The sequence below is a fragment of the Centropristis striata genome, chromosome 18, assembly GCF_030273125.1.
Source record: "Centropristis striata isolate RG_2023a ecotype Rhode Island chromosome 18, C.striata_1.0, whole genome shotgun sequence".
Classification (NCBI taxonomy): Eukaryota; Metazoa; Chordata; class Actinopteri; order Perciformes; family Serranidae; genus Centropristis; species Centropristis striata.
Genome location: NC_081534.1, coordinates 21878953 through 21901293, shown reverse-complemented (window position 1 = coordinate 21901293; position 22341 = coordinate 21878953). Strand labels below are relative to the sequence as shown.

The 22341-nt window shown below is 42.4% G+C and overlaps 1 protein-coding gene across 1 annotated transcript in view; it reads right to left on the bottom strand.

Annotated features, from left to right (window-relative positions):
• Positions 1-66: 66 nt before the first annotated feature.
• The window catches only part of ppp2r5a (protein phosphatase 2, regulatory subunit B', alpha isoform), a 57265-nt gene continuing 34990 nt past the window's right edge, over positions 67-22341 (bottom strand). Inside the window, exons 5-13 of the mRNA XM_059356266.1 lie at positions 17934-18064; positions 9668-9727; positions 8284-8392; positions 7834-7887; positions 7606-7656; positions 7398-7517; positions 5882-6009; positions 4912-5013; positions 67-3242 (exon numbers count right to left, since the gene is read on the bottom strand). Of these exons, the coding sequence (XP_059212249.1) occupies positions 2978-3242; positions 4912-5013; positions 5882-6009; positions 7398-7517; positions 7606-7656; positions 7834-7887; positions 8284-8392; positions 9668-9727; positions 17934-18064 (1020 nt within the window). The 3' untranslated portion in view covers positions 67-2977. The remainder of the gene's footprint in view (positions 3243-4911; positions 5014-5881; positions 6010-7397; positions 7518-7605; positions 7657-7833; positions 7888-8283; positions 8393-9667; positions 9728-17933; positions 18065-22341) is intronic.

The window sequence follows — 22341 nt, the reverse complement described above, 5'->3', positions numbered from 1 at the left end:
CTACAGCTCAACACTGGTGAGAAGAGAGAAAAGCAACAAAAAAGACACTGGTGGTTTTGCTTTGAGTAGAAAGATAAAGTAGACTTTATTGATGGTGAAACCTAAATAAGATCTGCGATTACAAAACAGGTTCCCCACGCAGTTTTTTTTTGTTTTTTTTGTTTAACGTCACAGAGGTTGGAATGCTGTACTGACAGAAAAGGCATCAGAAAAGACTGGACCTAAAAATATGAACTCAGAAGGAGTAAGAGAGCAGAGACTCCAGGTTCAGAGGGAACACCATTCAATTTAAAAAAAAGAAAGAAAAAAAAGTGATTCCTATGATCTACGGCAGTCAGATTAAGTTTATGAACATGTTTATCACCTCCCAGTGTCAGAAACTAAAAGCAAAAGTGAGGTTATAAAGTCTGGAGATGCAGGAGTGAACAGGCGTTGATGGTACTTGGATCTTTTTCTTGATATCACTACTTCTTAATGAGCCTGGTTTGGATATAAAAACTCACAATACACATGTTGTGAATTGTAAAATACCAGTTAAGTGGTAAGACAAGTTTTTTTTTTTTTTTTCAGCTTTGACAGAGAACCTTTTATGTTCCTAAGCACTGACTGCACTTTCCCAGACCACAGAAACATTACACTGTACAGAAAGTCTTAAATTGAGTGGCATTTCCCTTTAAGTAGCCTCCAAACTAACATATACACATGTACGCACTCAACAAATATACACTCGAGCGCATCCTGCCTCCCCGTCATAATCCATCTGCAAAATGAAACATTCAAAAATATTTTCCTTGTCAATACTCTGGAAAAATATAGAACTGTAGGTCTCGTATGTTTTTATTTATCATCTACTCATAAAAATGAAGTTTGACATTTTGGGAAATATTCTTATTTGCAGAGGGTTAGATTCATCTCATGTCGGTGCAGCAGCCGGTTAGTTTAGCTCAGCATAAAGACCAGAAACAGCAAAAACTGTTTAAAAGTATCAAAATCCACCTGCCTCTCCTGTGGAGCTCACTAACGAACATGATTAATTTGGTTTGTTTAATCCAGTGATTCTCAAAGAGTTCAGATTAATAAAGTTTAATTATCATGATATAACATTTTTTATTTTTAAATGTTTTCTTTAATATATTTATTTCTTTTTAAATCCATTACAATCTGTAGATTTAAGGCTGGATGTAGCTGATATCTAGCCATTTTCCATGGTTTTCTTGATAATAACCAAAATCAATATCAAGAAAACCATGGAAAATGGCTAGATATCGCTCTTAAATTTTATTCTTATCAGCTATTTTTGGTATTATCGTTATATTTGTCCAAAAAAATTTACCTTTAGTTGTACCAGGCATTAAAATGAACAAGAAATTGAAGAAAACAAGGGCGGTCTAATCATTTTTTCCATGACTGTATATCATGGTATAGCATGTTTTATGGTAAATTAATTAATATTCCTATCACCTCTATTGTTTGCTTCAGCTTTGCTCCTAGTGCAAGAATCAAAATGTAAGCGGGTTGTCCTAATGATGTAATGTCAATAGTAACGATATAGTGTGCAATTGGTCGCCAATTTCAAACAGCATTCTCCTCCCCTTCTGCTGTATCCACTATCTCTTCTGCTGGAGCACGGTCACGCCCTAGGCGAGTGTGTCTGCTTTAAATACAAACAAACTGGAGTGATTTTAACCTTATTGTAAAATAATGGATGCAGCCAGAGCTTTTGGCATCAGTCTGAGGAAAATATGCTCCATGTAGTCAGGTTGGAGCAACGGAATAATAATAACACTTAATTTAGATTTAAAAACACTTTACAATGGTTTGTTATACTCACAGGTGGGATTTTACACTTCTGTAAAGAAAACTATTTTATCTTTGGTCACGACGATTGCGAGGTAATCTACCAGGAATGTGCGTTGCATGAATGTGAGCCAGGCTAGCTGTTTCCCTCTGTTTCCAGTCTTTATGCTAAGCTAAGCTAACTAGCTGCAGGCTGAAGCTTCATATTTACAGTATCAACATGAGAGTGGTATCAAACTTCTCAGCTAACTCTCATCAAAAGCCACGAAGCCTATTCCCCCCCAAAATGTTGAACTATTCCTTTAATTCCAGTCAGGTTGAAAAACATGTCATTCTCCAAAAAAAAAAAAAGCCCCGTCTCAATACTTTAGTGTAATCACATAAATGCAGGTGTTGTGTTTATTAGCCTTTCACCCAGATAAAAAAATATTTACCAACACCTAAAACACCAAAATAATGTCACAAATATGACATTGAGCCAAAGATTTCAACTCCATAGTCACAACTAGAGTCACTGACAGAGATATCGGTCCATATCTGTGATTATTATTCTTTATATTTATGGTTTTTATGTGTTTTTGGCCGTGCACCTCGCATTCTCCAACTGTCCTGTAGCTCCTTCTGCTCCTGATAACAGCCCTTTTCTACACATTAATGGACACTGAAATGTCTAATTATGGATCTGGTCCCATCTGCCCCCCCTCCCCTCAAATACTCCCAGGTTCCCTTCTTCCTTAAGGTTTTGCACCCAAAGTGTTGGCAGCAACAAGGAAAAGCACATTAAAAAATAGACATCTTTAAATAGCTATTCAGCTTGTCTAAGTGCAGCACAATCGGAAACATTAAATTCAAGTCATTATTATTTTCTCCCCTCCCGTGTATCATACAACGAATATAACAAAAAAAAAAAATCATTTTCAGTTAAGAAACTAAATGTGAAAGGATAAATCTTTGATCAGACAAATAAACAATATACTGCAGCCACACTGTAACATCCAAAAATAGTCTTAAGTTGAAATATATATATTTTTTTCTGCCAAAGAAATGCTGGCGTTCTAAGTCACTCTAAGTAGATTTAATATACTGTTGAGGTGTAATTTGTGTTTCTCTGTCTCCGTTAATCCTCTCCTGACAGTCCTGATCACGAAACCGTTACAGAATAAAAAACTGACATCCGCTGTCATTTGGCACATGGGGTGCTCTCACCGGCCGCAGCGCTGACGTCGGGGTCGTCGTTTTCTGTGGCGGCGACGGCTGCAGCCTCGACGCTCTTGTCCTGGTTGTCATTATTATTATTATTATTACTGTTGCTGTTGTTGTTGTTGTTGTTGTTGTGGACACACGGGAAGCCGTGGCTGTTGTTCTGGACCAGAGCGCTGTTGCTGAGCCTCAACTCGTCCAGCTTCTTCCACAGCTCGTCCCTCTCCTGCTCCTTCTTCTTCTCCCTACACAAACAAAAAAAAAAGAAGTAAAATTTTAAAAACAATAATTCTGGCCATCACTTGAATAGTTCACCCTCTGCCATAACTATAAATACTTAGAATACTTAAAGAAATACTGGTCTGATTCATGAATCCATTAAATACTTGAATGGACTGTGTCCTTCCGAGAAAAACAAGTAGAGAACGAAAGGGCTGCTCTGCTATTAAAAATAAATATCTGGATCCTATTATCTCCTTTCAAAGTTCACCATTATTTGGAAGATTAACATGATTTATCCTTTTTCTCAGAGTGAATAAAACTAATTCTAGGAGGCCTTAAACTTTACTGTAATGGTTTTTTTTTGTGTGCTTATATTTGTAAAGCACGTTATTGCGACGTTATAGTACTGGATGACGTGTATCTTTATTGGCTTGTTAATTCACAACAAACATACATCTGAAAATAAATGTTTAAATGTTTTTTTGAGTTGATCTGAACCACAGGGCACAGGCTGTTTTTCAGTATCAATATCATTGTGAGATAGGGCATTTGTGCTAAATTCACGTGGTGTCAGAATGAATCCCAAGAGTTCCCTGACAGAGATATTCACCTGTATGCGCTCACCTGATTAATTTCCTTTGCTTTTTGTTGCCAATGTAAAGAAATGTACTTTGTACTGTCTATAATTTAGAAACTTCTTCCGTGTTCAGTCGTGGCTGTCTGTGTGTCTGTTTTCGTCTGGGTGTGCGTTGTTCTGTAAAACAAATTCCTTTCGTCTCTGTACTGTTTACCGTTTTATTCATGATTGGCAATTAATTAAAAAGTGACCTTGGAAAGAACATTTCTCCTCGCTAAACTGTTTCAGTTTCAATCCTAATCTTATCTACTCTGACCGAACGGAGCCATGTCCACAAAGCTCCTACAAATCATCACCTGTAACTCTACCATTTATTCTTCACTCTTTACTGTCCCACACATACACACACACACACCTGCACTTAATTCAACAGGCCCTTATGTTATTTAGACTATTACATATTCACATGTCTTTTGTTGAGCTTCATGTATAAAAATTATAAATATTAATAGCGACGCTATGATTGAATGCCAAACTGAAAAGAAGCCTTTATCTCACCACATTTTCTCCAGCAGTCTGATTTCACTGATGTGCTAATTTTAGATTGGAATAATAAATAATCTTGTCTATAATATCTCTGCAAACTTGCTTACATTCTTCTTTGTCCTGATGGTTTCAGAAATTCAATTATTGTTTGTTGTCTTCATTGGTTTTCTTTGTTATTCCAGAAAGTTTTGTATATGTTTGACAAGAAAGAGGGACAGAGAGAAAGACAGATATTTTTGTCAAGGAGGAAAAGAATAACAGGTAAAATATAAAAAATGATAAAGTCTTAGGTTCACTGTCAGATAAACCTGGAGTAAATTTGTGTCCAATTCACCTGATTGGAAAGGACTTCACAGAGCTCGTCAGCCCGACGTAACATTTGTTATTCAAGGTAAAACTGCCCAGTAGAAACATTGGCTCCTGACATACACGACTGACTCATTCATATTATTTATGCAGAGTACATGACGGAGCAGCTTCAGGGAAATTTTACTGAAATTTGCCCAGCAGGTGTCATATATAATGAGATAAAAGAGTGATTTGATCTGATTTACTGTTCTGTTACTCACCGTTGCCGGTCGGCTTTATAAGAGGAGGTCAACTCGTCGAACAGTGTGCAGTTCATCTCCATCAGCGTCTTCAGCACGTTGTAGACCAGAGCTACGATTGTCCTGCAGCACAGCAGAGACACAACACTCATTAACAGAGGATATTAACGTTAACATCAGTGTTTTAACTTAATTTAGAGATTAGTTCACCTAAGTTATCCTCATCCTTTTCACGGGGAGTATTTCCAAACTAACTATATGTCAAAACTATTATCACAGTGTTTCTGTGGGATATTCAGAGTAACAAAGACGGGAAATTTTACACCCGAGAAATATTGTCAGATTGGGGGATTTTGTGTCAAACACCAGCATGACATAATGCAGCACCATGTCACTTCACTGTTATCTTATACACTATACTGTGTATACCCTTTACATGTAACTACATATACAGTACTGTGCAAAAGTCTTAGGCAGAAAAAACAAGAATGAAAAAATAGAATGTTAATAGTTTATTTTATCAATTAAGAAAATGCAAATTGAGTGAACAGAAGAAAAATCTAAATTAAATCACTATTTGGTATGACCACCCTTTAAACCAGCATAAATTCTTCTAGGCATTTTTTCACACCTGCCAGAGACTTTTGCATAGTACTGTATATTTTTGATTTATTGACCATTCACAATATTTTTTTTTCACTAGTGTACAATACAAATTACTCCCAGGAATAACCCAATGTGTAACAATAATAACGTTCAACAGCAGCTATGTAAGTATTTTATGTATATATGAGTATACTTATGTATGTAGGCTTTATATTGTGTTATTTTTTACTTTTATATCTTTGTTAAATCCCCCGTCTGTATCTTTAGCTGCTGTTACAACTGAATTTCTCCAGCTCTGAGCTCTCAGAGGGTCTGAACCCCTCTGGTGTTACCATAAAAATCAAACTTAGCAACTGTATGTGAATGATTAGTCTGCAGTACTTACGGGTTCCAGTGCTCTTTGGAGATTCTGTACAGGCTACCGAACATGATGGGAAGGACCTTGTCAATGTTCTCCTCGATGAGGCTCAGAATGTACTCATTGTTCCAGAAATAGAGCGCCCGCTCCGCTACCTGCAGGAACAGAGAATGAAAATGCTGAAAGACTGCAGTCTGACTGTGATTGTGCTGATTATATGCCAATTTCCTTTTACTGGATTAAAGTGGACTCAGGTGCAAATTAACAAGCTCCATGCAGCTCGCACATGTGACGGCTCTTTAAGGTGTAAGTTCAAATAATGACATGAGCACCTTAACAACTGAAAAGTCATGACAGATCTCCAATGCACAAAGAAAATACACAATGCTGCCAGTTAATTAGGTACGAATAACTAAAACTAATGCAGTCTAATACAGCAATAAATCCGACTAAAGTTCAGTTTTAGAGAGTTGTTTAAATAGAATAATAAATAGTATAATAATAAATACAGATATTCATTATATTCAGCCAAGCCTCACCAATACATAGTTTGGTTCGTGGTTTTGTTTTGACTCTATTCAGGGTTTTTTTTTAGTGCTTCTTGTGTTTATAGCTGGATGCTTGTATTGTATATCTGTTAGTCTTTTTAATTGCGGTTACGTTTAATATTATGAAGCGCTTTGTGACTTCTGCTCTTGAAATGTGTTAAAATAAACTATTACTGTTATTATTATTATAAATATAATAAATATATATTTATATAAATTATTATACATTTATAATGTTATTATTATTATAAATGGAGTGGGCAAAATAATAGAACCATCGGTCAGGATTACACGAAATTCCTATAAAAGGAATACATGCATCTGCTGGTGACACTGCTGCTGCTGGTTGTATAAAACTTAGATTTAATTGTTTACATTCTAATTAATACACTGAATAACACTGTTATTTATTATAATTATGTATTATAATTATTATTATTTTAGTAGTAGTAGTAGTAGTAGTAGTAGAAGAAGTAGTATTCACTTATTATTTTTTATTATTATTATTATAAATGGAGTGGGCAAAATAATAGAACCTGTCAGGATTACACTAAATTGCTATAAAAGGTATACATGCATCTGCTGGTGACAGCGCAGCTGGTTGTATAAAACGTATCATTTGTAAGTGCTTATTAATACACTGTATTACACTGTTATTCATTATTATTATTATTATTATTATTAGAAGTAGGGGTAGTAGTAGAAGCAGTATTTACTTCATTAAAATTATTTTATTACAATTTTTTTGTTATTGTTGTTACGCATATCATAATAAAGAATTTGAAACTTAATTATCTGTGTATACATCTGCCTAGACTTATGGATGAGTTTTTGACAAATACATTAATAAATAATTAACAAAATTAACCTGCTTATAGCTACATTACTGTGTGTTGTAAGCATTTATCAAATGGTGTACTTTGATGCTTGGAAAGGACAAAGAGAAAGGTTGTAGAATGATTTGAGCCGTCTGTAAATTTGTGCTTTCAGCGTACCTGAAAGTGTGGATTGGCCACACATTTAGAGATCTGTTTGAACAATGGCTCCTGGATTTTCTTGAATTGCGTCGGCTCGATGACATCCAGAATCTCCTCAATTTCACCCAGGAACATCACCTAATGAGATACGAGGGGCAGAACGTGAAGCAACATCAAAGATCTGCTTGTCAGCGGCGATAAGTGTAATTACAGACATGCAGAATACCTCTTTCTGGCTGCAGGTTTTAGGCCAGAACTTCAGCAGCCCGCGGATCACCTGCGCACAGAAGATAGCGGATCATTTCATGGGAATTTGCTGTGGAAAAAAACAACCTTCCAACAGTCTGTTTGAGTGGGTGGCTGCTGGCACCCACTACACATTTCTCTGCAGTGTAGACTAATTTAGTGCTCAAGGCTTTGTGCTTTGAGTGGGAGGGATGATAAAAATAAGTACCGGCTCAGTGAGTGTAGGATCTTTCTCCAGGAACTGGACCACACAGTAGGCCAGCTGAAGGACACAGGAGAAAAAACAGTAAAAGTACACAATGTTCCTCAAAAGTGCAGATAAAAACTGCATGGAACAACATCTGAAATAAATCTGTTCTTAAATATAATTACTGAGAATGAAAACCTCTGATCAGTATAAACATTCTTATACAATCCCACTGTGGTAACTTTAAATTTAAGATGAAACACAGTTATAAACATTGAACCGGTGCATTTTCACTTCCAAGCCACCAGGAAGTGCTATAGTACAGAGATTACATCAAGAGTCCTGCAGAGACAAACATTAACAGCAGCTAGATCATTCAGAAAGAAAAAAAAAAGATTCTCGTTATGCAGCCAAACTTAATGCAAGTCTTAACATCATAATATAATTAGTTTTAATGAGAGTTTCTCCTACCTGTGCATGGAAAAGGGCCAGTCCTTTTGCTGTATGTAACGGGATCAGCACCTTCATAAGGAACTGCTTGTGCTCTGCCTTCAGAGGCAGCGCAAACCCGTTGATTATACTGTAAACAGAAAAACAGCAGGACGACATGAGGTGGATTACTGTTCGGAGAGACAAACACACAACCTGGACTGTCTGCGGTGAAGCGGAGATAAAATGAAGACAAGGTTTATATGATGCTGAAGATTACAGTTTTTCAAATCCATCTTTCTTTGAGTGTTTACAATAAAAAACAATGTTATTGTTACCAAATTTAAAAACGACAGAAAGAACCCAAAGTTAATTAAAAAAAAAAAAATGCATCCAATGAATTTACAGCCTAAAGTGCAACTGAATGTTATGAAGACATTTTTATATTATCCAAATAAGTTTTGTCTTTGAACCCAAAGGATATTAATGTTATTGAATGTATTTATAAATTAATAATTAACTAAATAAACAAATACATAAGTTTAGCCTTGTTCCACGTCAGTATTATCTCCCTCACAAACACACCTGCAAACATTTTTTCTGGCCTTTATTGACCAACTAGTGTGAACTTATGTTGTATTCCTTATTTGTACTTTTTTTGTTTTTCCGACTTCTTTCCTTCCCTACATCTTCCTCTGGTATATATATATATTTTTATTTTTTTATTTGTCTTTATTGTTTTAGTCTGACTTTTAATAGAGCTATATTAGCTTGATATTTATTTATTTTTTTTTAAATTTGGTTTTATGACGGTAATGATAATTATTTTTTATCTGTTACTATTTTATAATTATTAATATCTATAAATATTATTTTAAATGTTATTTAATACATTTATATAATTTTATCTGGTGTTTCCTCACTGAAAATTGATGAGATTTAAGATAGTGTTTCCTCAGTTCTTGTTTTTACTGTGCAAGCTTTTAAGTGTGATTGAATGTTGTTCTTACTACCAGTATTAATAAGGAATTTATTCATTGCTTGGTATGTGGGCGAGTAGGGTGAGTGTGTTGTTGGAGGGTGGGGGTGGGGTGGAGGGTTATTGTGTGTGAAGCACTTTGCGTTATAATATTATTTGTATGAAAAGTGCTTTATAAATAAAGTTTGATTGATTGATGATCATTCATGCTTTAACTCAAATGTAATTTCAGAAATATGTTTGTCTTTGTGGTTCAGACTTTATTAAGATCTAAGGAAACTTTAGAAAGCCACTGTTTATGAACAGCTGTAAAGCAGAGTGACACATGTACAGTTTAAAGCCCCATTGATGTTTTATTGTGTATTAGCACTCAATGAATGTCCAATCAAACCACTTGATTGAAACAAACCGTTGTATAGTGATTAATGACCAAACATTATTACTGACCTTCCCAGGATCTCTAGCAGCTCAGCAACACCGTTGAAGTGCTCAGTTTCATAGATGAACCTGCAACAGAAATTATGAAACACATGACCCCGACAGAGCTGATCACTGATCAGAACAATTGATTCGGGCTGCTCCCAATGCTGTGCTCCTTTCAAATAATGCCAGCCTGATTTGAGTTGGGTTTTAGGGATAAAATCTCACTGGGGTCCCATGATTCTATGGCAAAAAAATTCTATATGAAACTACAAGAATCTATTTGGGCTAGGGGCGTCCCGGTGGCTCACACCGGTAGAGCGCTAACCATGTATGCTGTGTGCTGTGGCGGAGCCGGGTTCGAATCCGGCCTGAGCTCCCTTTGCCGCATGTCTTCCCCTCTATCACCCCCTTTCTATCTCTCACTATCAATAAAGCAACAAAATGCCAAAAAAAAAAAAAAAAAAAAATCTATTTGGGCTGCGTGATTTGAAAAAAACAACAAAAAAAACCCCAACAACTACTTGCAATTACTTTGACTTTGCAATTGCGATTCACAATATAACATTCACAATATATTATTATTTTTACTTCATTATTCTCATTTTCATTAAAAATATATTTATATTATCTTTTTTTTTTTTGGTGAGGATTGCTACCAAACAAAAGAAGTCTGTAGAATACAACATCTAGGCCCGGAAATCTCTGCAGCACAACAATATTTTACTCAGAATGATATTTTCACACACATTTTGGCTTTAACAAATATTGCAATAATTGTAAAAACCAAAAAATACAAAAAATAAAATAAAAAATACAATAATTGTGCAGCCTAATGTAGCATTACAAAATAATATGATTGTAAAAAGATACTAAGTAACTATTTTGAGATTTTTGTGATATTAAGATAATATTTATATATATATAAAGCAATTATTTTGAGATTTAAGTCATTATTTTGTGGTACTAAGTGATTATTATGAGATTCTAATTCCTTTTGAGATACCAAATCATTATTTTGAGAAGGTTTCTCATCAGATCGTCTTACGGGTTGTTTTTTTTCATCACATTGGTGGAAATGGGCTTTCATATGATTCTTATGCATGCAGTCTAAAAACTAATAATATACCCCTGTATGAAGTTTTATGTGACTTTGCCCAAAAGAAGCAGTCAGTTTGCAATTTGGGCGGACATTAAAGTAGAGCCTTCAGAAAACAGGGATCACTTGCGAACTGAATTGATAAAGAAGTCATTTTCAGAGTCCTGTAGGACTAAGAAAAACAGATTTATCTGGAGACCTTAAACGACTACTCTTACACAACTTAATGGTCCATACGTCATTCACCCCCTCTGTACGGTAGCTCATTTCCACCTCGCTGTGCAGCCGCGGTATGTACAGAGAGCCTGACAACTGCGGCACTATTTTTATTCTCAGCGGCAGATGGTCAAAGTGGGTGCACCCGTTTTGCCACCTTGCCTGTTGGAAACGACATCAAGTGCCCCTGTTTCAATCATCTAGAGCCCATTGTCACGCAGCAACAGGAGCCGTAAAGAATCAACACAGTGCTGCTGAGAGTGTATGACACCCCCATCTGAATACTTGTCTTCTTACGCTGTGTTATAGGGTGCCGCTTGTGCCTACATAATGTAATAAAATTGTGGGAATAAAATTGTGTGAAAAGGACACCAAACATGTTTCCTGCATTTCCATTCACTTATTTGTATGCCTATTTTGAAGTGAACATGCAAAATTTTATGAAACTGTAAGTTTTTACCAGGGATGAGAATAATTAATGATGATCGATTGATGGTCGTTAAGAATTTGGTCGATCCCGTGGAATTTTTCTTCGATCTGTGTAGTTTTTAGTTTTAATTTTATCTCTGACTGCATATCAGTACTCATGTGGATGTATGTGGACAGTCCAATGAGCTGAGAATTAAGTTGGATAAAGCTACAGTTTGCAAACTGAAAGTTGCAATAACAATTATAAAACTTTAGGTTATTTACATAACCCCGGTTCTCTGAGTAATATGAGTGAGATGTCTCACTATGGGATGCACGCCCCCGCTGCAGACCTCAGAAGCATTAATCTCAATACGCCAATCCTGATTGGCTGGTAAACGTGTCCGTCCGTCCGCCCGCGGTAGTCCCACCTCCTATAAGTACCGCCTGCGGACGGGAACACGTCATTCAAGATAAGCACCTCTTCTCACCCGCCCAAGCAAGAAGGGTTGTCTGGTGAGACATCTCACTCATATTACTCAGAGAACCGGGGTTATGTAAATAACCTAAAGTTCTCTTTCATAATATTTCGTTCGATGTCTCACTATGGGATATGGTTGCTCCCGTATTGCCAGACAAGCTTATCCAGCGTCCACCAACCCTCAGGGAAAACAATCTGTTCCAATCAGGACATCAACACCGCGCTTGCCACGCAAGGAGCGGAGACGTCCAACATATAAAAGCGGACAAAAGTGAGAGGCGAGGACCAACTCGCCGCCGCACAAATGTCCTGAACAGACACTCCCCTGAACAAGGCCCAGGATGTAGCCACGCCCCGAGTCGAGTGCGCTCGCAGACCCACAGGTGGCTGCAAACCCTGACCCGCATAGGCCAAAGCAATCGCCTCCACCACCCAGTGGGACAGGCGCTGCTTCGTAATAGGCTTCCCTCTATGAGGACTAGCCCAGGAGACGAACAGCTGATCGCTCCTCCTGAACCCCCCAGTCCTATCCACATAGGTGCGCACAGCACGGACTGGACATAACGCATGCGACCGCAGCTCACCAGATGAGGCAGCAAAGGCCACAAGGTCAATAGGAGAACATGAGCCCACCACCTTAGGCACAAAAGCCGGGTTGGGCCTCAAGGTCATCCTCACATCCCCCGGGAAGAACTGAGTGCACGACGGGTGCACCGAGAGCGCATGAATGTCACTAACCCGCTTCGCCGAAGCCAGAGCCAGTAACAAAACCCCCCTGAGAGACACGTGTTTCAAGTCGGCCCCCTCCAGTGGTTCAAACGGAGGGCCCTTGAGCCCCTCCAAAACCACAGCCAGGTCCCAAGGCGGCACCAGCGGCCTGGACACGGGGAGAAGCCTGCGCGCCCCCTTCATAAAACGGCAAACGAGTGGGTGCTGGCCCACCGTCAGCTTCCCAAACCCCACGTGGCACGCGGCAATAGCCGCCAAGTACACCTTAACCGTGGAGAAAGCCTTCCGATTGTCAATCAGGTCCTGCAAGAATGACAAAATCACCCCCACCGGACACTGAAGAGGAACGTGGCCGTTACTGTGGCACCACTCCTCAAACACCCTCCACTTGCAGTCATACAGAGACCTAGTGGAGGCGGCTCGAGCACTCTGAATAGTGGAAATCACTCGCTGTGAGAGACCCCCAGCTGACAGATTGAGCCACTCAGGGGCCAAGCCCAGAGCGCCAGGCGCTCCGGGTGCGGATGGAAGACCATCCCCCCCCCTTGCGACAGCAGGTCCCTGCGCAGCGGGAGCTGCCAGGGTTGGGTGCACAGCAACCGATATATCTCCGCCAGCCAATGCATCGCAGGCCAATGCGGAGCTACCAGAATCAGCGCGTGGCCGTGCTCCCTCACTCTGGACAGAGTGGGGGGTATCAAGGCCAGGGGAGGGAACGCATAAAGAAGCTCGCGCGGCCAGGCGTGCGCTAACGCGTCTATGCCGAGGGGAGCATCCACGCCGCGCAGAGAGTAAAACAGCGCGCACTGCGCGTTCTCTCGCGACGCGAACAGATCCACCGCGGCCCGACCGTAACGGGACCACAACTGCTCCACAACCTCCGGGTGCAGAGTCCATTCCCCGTACACTGGCGCGCCCCTGGACAACAGGTCCGCGCCCGTGTTCAGGACTCCCGGAACATGCGTCGCTCTCAGAGAGAGGAGACGACCGCAGCTCCACAGGATCAGTCTGCGTGCCAACATGTGCAGCTGACGGGAACGTAAACCCCCCTGACGGTTGATATACGCCACCGTCGTCGTATTGTCCGTCCTCACCAGGACATGATGACCCATGAGAGACGGAAGAAAATGTTTCAGGGAGAGGAACACCGCTGAAAGCTCCAGAAAATTTATGTGAGACCGCTGGAGGCCCACACTCCAGATGCCCCTCACAGACCGGCCCTCGTGAATCCCGCCCCATCCCGTCAGGCTGGCGTCCGTAGTGACCACCTTCCTGGACAGAACGGAGCCCATGGGTACCCCGCGGGTCAGAAAAGACGGGACTCGCCAGTGGCGCAGCGACCTGGCGCACCCCGACGTGACCGGCACCATCCGTGCGCCATGACGCACGGGGTCCAGCCCACATGATGCCACCCACAGCTGGAATTCCCTCATGTGGAGGCGACCGAGACGGACTACGAGAATGGCAGACGCCATCAACCCGAGTAACCGAAGACACAACCTGAATCGAACAGATTTCCTCGGACGAAAAAGCGCGAGACATGTCCTGAAGACCCTCACACGCTCCGCCGAGAGGCGCGCCGTGAAAGACACCGAGTCCAGGGATAATCCCAGAAAGATTATCTCCTGCGCCGGGGACAGCACGCTCTTTTCCGCGTTTATCACGAAACCCAGATCCACCAGGTGTTGCATGAGAATACGCGTGTGCGCTCTGGCCTCCTGCTCCGACTGTGCCAGCAGCAGCCAGTCGTCCAGATATGTGGCCAGGCGAATGCCCTGCCGTCTCAGCGGGGCTATCGCCGCTTCCGTGCACCGCACAAACACCCTCGGGCTTAAAGACAGGCCGAAGGGAAGTACGCGATACTCGTAGCAGATCCCCTGGAAAGCGAACCTCAGATACTTTCTGTGGGGAGGATAGATCGGGATGTGGAAATACGCGTCTTTCAGATCGACAGAAGTGAACCAATCGTTCTGCCGCACAAGGCGCAACAGGGATGCGTGTGTAAGCATCCTGAATTTGTATTTCCTGAGAAATTTGTTCAGAGCACGTAAATCCAGGATAGGGCGAATACCGGTCCCCCCCCGTTTGGGAACCAGAAAATACCTGGAGTAAAAACCGCTCTGACACTGTGCGGGGGGAACGACACAAATTGCTCTTTTGTTTAACAGCGAGAGGATTTCCTCCTGCAAAACACGAGCTGACTCCCCCCGAGCCTGAGAGTGTATTATACCGGCGAAACGCGGAGGAACGGCGGCGAACTGCAGCCTGTAACCCCGCGAAATCGTCCTCAACACCCAAGGCGGAGCCGCGAGTGCGGCCCATCTCTCCCACCTGAGGGAGAGAGTGGTCTCGCACCGCAGCCCCTCCACCACGAGAGGCCCCAGCCGCGGTGCGGTGGCGGCCTCCCGTGGTGGAACAGTGGCACGGCACCCGGACGGCACAGTGGACGGCCGTCCGGGTGGGCAGCGCGGCGGCCCCGCCGTCCCCGCCTCGGCTTTTACCCGAGGGGGAACAGCGAGCGTTGCCACCGCGCTGCTCATTGTGATTCTTTTGGCTTTTATTAGCTGCGCCCTCGGCACTCGGCCTGGATGCGGCAGCGGGACACATTTTATTTTCTTTGAGAAAATGTGCGTGTGTGTGCGTGCTTGTGGACGTAAGACAGGGGCAACCGCTGAACTCTCCGCCGTCAAACGTCCATCTCTCCCGGCTCGCTCTGGCGCAGGCCGTGGCGGCTGGGAGGCGGGGGCGTGGAGGGCCCCCGGGCACACGCTGAAAAGCCGAACAGGTGGGGCTGGAGAACGGGGAACGTCCAGCCGCATCACCGGTGGAGAGAGGGGCGGTCAGGCCGCTCTCTTCTTTTTCCTGGCCTGGCCGGTAGCTTGCGCGGGCGGGGCCGGCGGAGCCGCGGCCGGGACCGAGGGTTTTCTGGGCCAGCTGGGCCGACCTGGCTGGGAAGGCGGCGCAGGCTGGGGTCTTGGCTGCTTAGGCACTTTAAACCGTGAAACCTGGGAAGCAGCCTGTGCGAAGGTTTTACGCTGCGCAGGTGGAGAGGGCGCAGGGGGCTTACGGGGGAGGCAGAGCTGGAGAGCCTCATCCTCCTTCTTTTTGGCTTCACACCGCCGTTGCATTGAAGCCAACGCGGAGCCAAAAATCCCCTCCGGGACAATGGGCATGTCCAGGACGTCGTCCTTCTCCCTGTCCGACAGGTTGGCGAGGTTGAGCCACCGCGCCCGTTCCTGCAGGACCATGGTCCCCATCACTTTCCCCGTGGCCTGGACCGCGCAGCGTTGGACACGGAGACACAGGTCGGTAATGACCGGGATCTCCTCCCACGCAGCCGGGTCCTGAGTTTGCACAAAATCCTCACACAACTCAGCCTGGTAGGCCGTGAGCAGGGAGAGGACATTGAGCGCTCTGGCCGAAAGCGCAGCTGCCTTGTAGGCCTTTTCAGTCAGGGCTGACTGAAAACGGTCCGACTTAGACGGCAGGCTGGGGCTCCGGGAGGACACCGCTGACAGCCGCGGGTGGAGGTGCACCGCGACGAGTGGCTCCATCGGAGGCATACGGAGCAGGCCCAGGCTCTCCATCGCTTCACAGTCGAGGGACGAGGCACCGGGGACCGGGCTCCTGCTGCTGTAGGGGCGGTCTTTCCACGAGCGCGCCACCTCATCCAGCAGTTCTGGGAAGACGGGGAGAAGTTGCCTTGTCGCGCTCCTGGCCAGGGGCAATTTCTTCCCCTCGTAGCGGGACCTGGTGGTCTCAGCTACGACAGCAGGCCAGGGGATGGCCAGCCGGGAAGCAGCGCGTTTGCACACGTCGAGCATGTCCGAGCTGGGGAGGGGAGAGGCTGGTAAGCTACTCTCATCTCCATCCCGAAAGGCAACGGAGACCACGGGCTTTGCAGCCCCGGCCGGAGTGATGAAGACGTCGTCCTCTTCTTCATCCTCTGATATGAGGAGTTCAGAGGCGCAGTCATCATCGTCCCCATAGTCCAATTCCAGGACGTCTTCCTCCTGCGTGGAGACCGTGGCGAGGTCAGCCTGGGAGCCCCAGCTGGCACAAGCCTCCGGTACCGCCACCGCAGCGACCCCCGTCTCCTCTCCGTCTCCGGCGGCGCCGTCGGATGGGAGATAGGGGTCGAATCCAGACAAGCTAGCCTGGCGGGCTAGCCGTCGGCGGAGACTCTTGACCGTGAACACCGCGCAGTGTTGACACGAGCCGGGGACGTCGATAGCTAGCCGGGCGTGTTCCAGCCCTAGGCAGCCCGAGCAGACCTGGTGTGGATCCCTGCTCGCAATCTTGTTCCCACAGCGGCACGAGCGGGCCGCTGAGTCTCCGTGCCCTCTGGTGTGAGGGGTATTCACCTCCATTCCGTGCGAGCTGGTGTGCAGGCAGGGAATCGAGGATGGTTAGCTGGTGTGCTAACGCTAATTGCACCGAGGGACCGGCTGGTGTGCCGACACTCGGTACTCGAGCTGCCTGGTGTGGCGCCGAGGACAGTGCTGACCAAACCGTGGTGGGGCTAGGAAGCACTGAAATCGATCTGGTATGATCGACGAAGCAAATAAAATGTCCAAAAAACTAGCTAGCGCCCGGCGACAGAAGCTAAATAAGATCCGTCTACAGACAGTTAAGCTAGCCAGCCTTGGACGCAAGATATGCTCCGGGTGAGAAGAGGTGTTTGAATGACGTGTTCCCGTCCGCAGGCGGTACTTATAGGAGGTGGGACTACCGCGGGCGGACGGACACGTTTACCAGCCAATCAGGATTGGCGTATTGAGATTAATGCTTCTGAGGTCTGCAGCGGGGGCGTGCATCCCATAGTGAGACATCGAACGAAATATTATGAAAGAGAACACACAGAAATACAAGATTATTAATTTGAGCAAAAAATTAGCTTACTGTATCAAACCTTGCTAGCATGAATTACTAGGTTTAATTTTAACCAAAACTTATTTAAACACAAAACACACTTAAATATGCAAGATCACTGTGAAAAATAACCTCAGGCTTCTTCGGGGGCTAAAATATTAAACATTAAACTCCTTGATGTTATCTTTACAGTATCACCTCACTTGAGTTAGTTTACGATCACCAGGAAGTCTCTTTTTGTCCTTTCAAATTAAAAGAGTCCGTTATCAAAACAGGCTTTTGCACCGTACTGTATATATATCTTTTATTTTGCCCATGTATGCATGTTTTCATACATACTGGAGTATGTATAAAAACATAGCAATTAATCGATTAATTGATCCTGATTGTTATAGATGCTTGAGTTGTCAGGTTTCTTCCAAATGCCCACTTTTTATTTATTTATTTTTACAACAACATTGAATGGACCTCATGGCTGGCTCACTCACCGCAAGAAAATGTTGTTGATCTGCTTCCTGATGAAAGCCCTCAACCCCAGGAACTTTCCATAAATCCGATGCAGGATGGTCTTCAGGAAGTCCCTCTCCCTCGGGTCCTCGCTGTCGAACAGCTCCAGGAGCTAAAAGCACATAAAGGAGGTTTTGTTAACTGTTTGTTTTGTTTTCTTATTTGCAGGATTACAGAGAAAGTACAAACCCAAATTTCATGACATTTGGTGGAAAGGTGCAGCATTGCTGAAGAAGATCACATTAAATGTTGGTGCAGATCTGAATCACTGGGCGGATACATTCATTATTTTTCATTTTCATTAACACTGAGAGAAAGGACAGGGCCTTGGCAGAGGTCTGTGCTCTCTGACTGCCCTTCTGGTTAAATCATGTCTCCACACTGTTAATGTACTGTCATGATGTCCCCAATAAACTGTGATTCATGATAACACTAAAGCATTTCATTAAATGAGATTAGGGTACATACAATGTGTCTTTGTCCCATCTCGTAAAAACGTAGATGTTTTTCTTCTTTTTCTGATGTGCTGCTTTAAATAATAACTGCGAATTGATTGTGTAATGTGATTGATCAATTAATCTCCTGCTGAGCTGAAGACCGATTCTGACGCATCTTGTCTCGTTATTAAAGTATCTACAGTATGTGGCCTTTTGTTACGTGATTAACTGTACCACGTTCCTGGAGGTTTAATAAGCCTTCACTATAAAACGCTGCGGGTCGCCCCGATGCTGCTGGGTACTGTAATGACTTATTATGAAATTAGTTTTCTTTTTATCGGCCAGCTCCAGGCGATTAGTGAAGACGTCTTGAGAAGGAGAACCAGTAAAACAGGGAGGCCATATCTACCAAGCTTAACAGATTCAATGTGCTTTAAGGCAATAATTTGTGCAAATGAGTATAAATAATTAAGTCATATCTCACCAGTTACCAGCATCTTATATAACATATATACAGTACATGTGTGTGAATGTTCTGTACTGTAAATGCATTTGCAATCTCCGGCATTTAACAACTATTCCCAGCAACATATGATGAGTCATTGTTACTATACTGTCGAGGGCAGGAGAGCCAATGCCACTGAGCTTAAAAGTAATGTTTTCAGGCTCAAATCAGCTTCAGACAACCAATACTTATCTTCCACTAGCATGCCATCAGCACCTCAGCGACAGGCCTGACAGCCTATTTTTACACCTGCGTGTATCCAGGAAAGGTTTACATCATGCACGCACGTTCTTCTTCTGCACTGATTGTTCATTCAGCAACACATAATCAACCCTGCGAGTGAAATGGTGCAACCAGTCTTTCTGTTTTGCAATTAGGCAGCGACGACATAGCAACTGGAGGTTTGCTCATGATCATCACATTGATGGAAGATGTCTTAAATATTGCTTATTCCTTTTTCCACACATATATTCTAGAGCGTGACAGATATTGGCCTATCAAAGGCATATTGGAATATTGGTATCAGCATACATGCTGTCCGAAATGAAAACCTATTTAATACAATATATAGTGCAGAAAACAATGCCTGGGGTGAATTCAAAATGGTGTCAAATGGGGCGTCCCAGTGGCTCACACCGGTAGAGCGCTAACCATGTATGCCGTGTGCTGCGGCGGAGCCGGGTTCGAATCCGGCCTGAGCTCCCTTTGCCGCATGTCTTCCCCTCTATCACCCCCTTTCTATCTGTCACTATCAATAAAGCAACAAAATGCCAAAAAAAATAATCGAATCACGAATCATGGTTCAATAAGGATAATTCACTTGTTTTTCATAAAAAATGCACGTTTTAATTTTTTATGTACATTGGAAATACGTACATATAATATACAATAGTTTTACATTGATTTAAAAAAAAAAAAGTCTTTTTAAAAAAAAAACTTTTTATGAAAAAATATTTTTAACATTTAAAAAAAAAGATTTGTAAACTAACCAGTCTTGTAAGTGCCTTTTGCATTGTCATGGTAGTACTGAGCAATCCTCATAAAAAGTGCTCTATTTTGATTCCATTTACTATATGGGCTGCCACATTGGTCATCTGTGAATTGAATTGGCATCAAAAATCACATATCGGTCTCCATTAATCAGAGCACCTCAAGTTATAAACCTTTTAGTTAGCCTTTACTAGTCAGCATCAACTCTCCTACCTGGTGGTGAACTAAATGTTACGGCACCACACCATCAGATCACAATAGTGTCTTACAATGGGGCATCTTGAAGTAGTTGTGGTTTGAGAATGATATTCCACATCCCATCCCACTTCCACAAAAAACCCTCCTGTCCTGTCCCAATGCTAACACAGAGAAACAAAAAAAGTCCTGTCCTGTTCCAAGCCAGGAGGAAAATGTCTATCCCATCCTGTCCCCATGAAAAGACCCAAATACCTTTCTTAAAGGGCACAAAAACCTAAAAAAAAAACACACAGAAAGATCCCCCTTTCTCACACTTTTGAAAGGCTGGAGTCGCAATTTCTTTGTACCTTAAAACTGCTGATTTATTGTTATTTTTATTCCTGTCCTGCCTGCTCCGGTTGACTTTTTTCCTGTCCCATCCCAGTCCCGTGATTAATTCTAAAATTGACTCCGCTCCAGTGGGAGCAGTGTCAGCCCTATAGTTTTTACATTATATAAGTGATCAGCGACAGAATAAACTATTACACAATTTATTTAAAATATTTCAGTATAAAAACATACACAAGCAGCTGATCCTCACATTTGAGAGGTGGTAGTGCAAGAATGCTTGGCTTTTTGCTTGATAAATAACTGAAACAATTACAAAAATGTTTTTTAATTAATTTTCTATCAATCACGCGTTGACGATGGATCTATTTTCTGACATCTTACAGTCTAACCCAAAACAGTATGATGCCTAATCCCTCATGTAGGTGATACATGAACACAGAGGAGGGGAAGAATACTGTAAAATGCGACGTTTTTATAAAAATTCAATGTAAAACTTGTTTACTTATTGACCAGTCAGAGGAGATTAAGTTGCACTGAAGTTGATCAATAAGAGCAGAACAGGAAACAGACATTGGACCTGACTTTATTATGAAACCAACGCCAGCAGACATGCTGTGTTAGCCTGAGGAAATGTCAATACTCAATCACAATAGGTCACACTGGGATTTGAGTTTTCTCAGGAGCTGGACCAGCACGTGTACCAGAACAACCCAGAGGATCAAGAAAAACAAATTGTTACTCTGTGTTGTGTCCATCTGTAGTTTATCTCAATCATAAAGGCAATTTTCTGACAAAAGTTCAATTGAAACGTTCAGAATGAGAACAAAAATGAACACAGAGAGAGAGTACAAGCCTCCTTCGTGGTTGAAAAAAAAGCACATTCCTGGAAATCATATATAATCAAGTCTGTCTCCGCTCATTTCACAGTTATGACAGAAAGATTATCCACTGTGAGAATAACCAGGTCATTACTGAAATTAAATGAGTAATTCCTCGAACTAAAAGCCTCTCATATGATTGAGATTAAGACTTCATAAACAGAGCAACAAGTGCAACCGTTTGACAACAAACACCAAAAAGGGAACATGTACAAGCAGGGCTTGATTTTAATGTTTCATCTCTCCTGTGGCTGGCATTTAGACTGGATGACACTCAGCATATAGACTCACCATGGTTTGATGTTAAGAATTACATTTTATTTGATTAAATTTGACTATGGCATGCTATACTTTAAGAACTAGATTCACAACCCTTGGAAATCCAAATGATCACTAAAAACACCCAAAGACTGCAAGCGTTTTTCGAGAAAAACATGCAACCGATTAATACAACAACATAAAAACAGCAGCTTTTTTTGCATGTGTTGGTGCTGGGGTGGGTTAACAATAACAATAATAATAATAATAATAATAATAATAATAATAATAATACAATGGATTTAAAAGCGCCTTTCTAACACTCGAGGACACTGTATAATAGTTTAGACAAGACAAAACAGGGAATGAAAACAAGACACAAGAAATAAACAAACCTCTTTATAAAAAAAAATTCTGCCACAGACGCAACTGTTGCCTCTGCTAAACCCGTCATGAAGCGTACACATGCTAAACAAAGTTAAGTGTTGACTGCGTATAGGCGTCCAAACGTGGCACAAACAGTTAGTGCTCTCAGAAACATTAAACTGAGGGGAAATGTTGGTCAATGTGATTTTGTGGGCAATGTGTTACAGGAATAGTTGATGGTAGTGTCTATGGTGTCAATATTTTAGATATTCTTTTGTCCCAGTAATATAAACAAGTAATAATAATATGCTTGATGATATAATGAGCCTTTTAGCGGAACATTAGCACTTTTGCACCACTCTGGGCTTTGGCCCTAATAATAACATTTGAAATTAAATGAGTGAAGTAAAAGTACTGATCACTCACT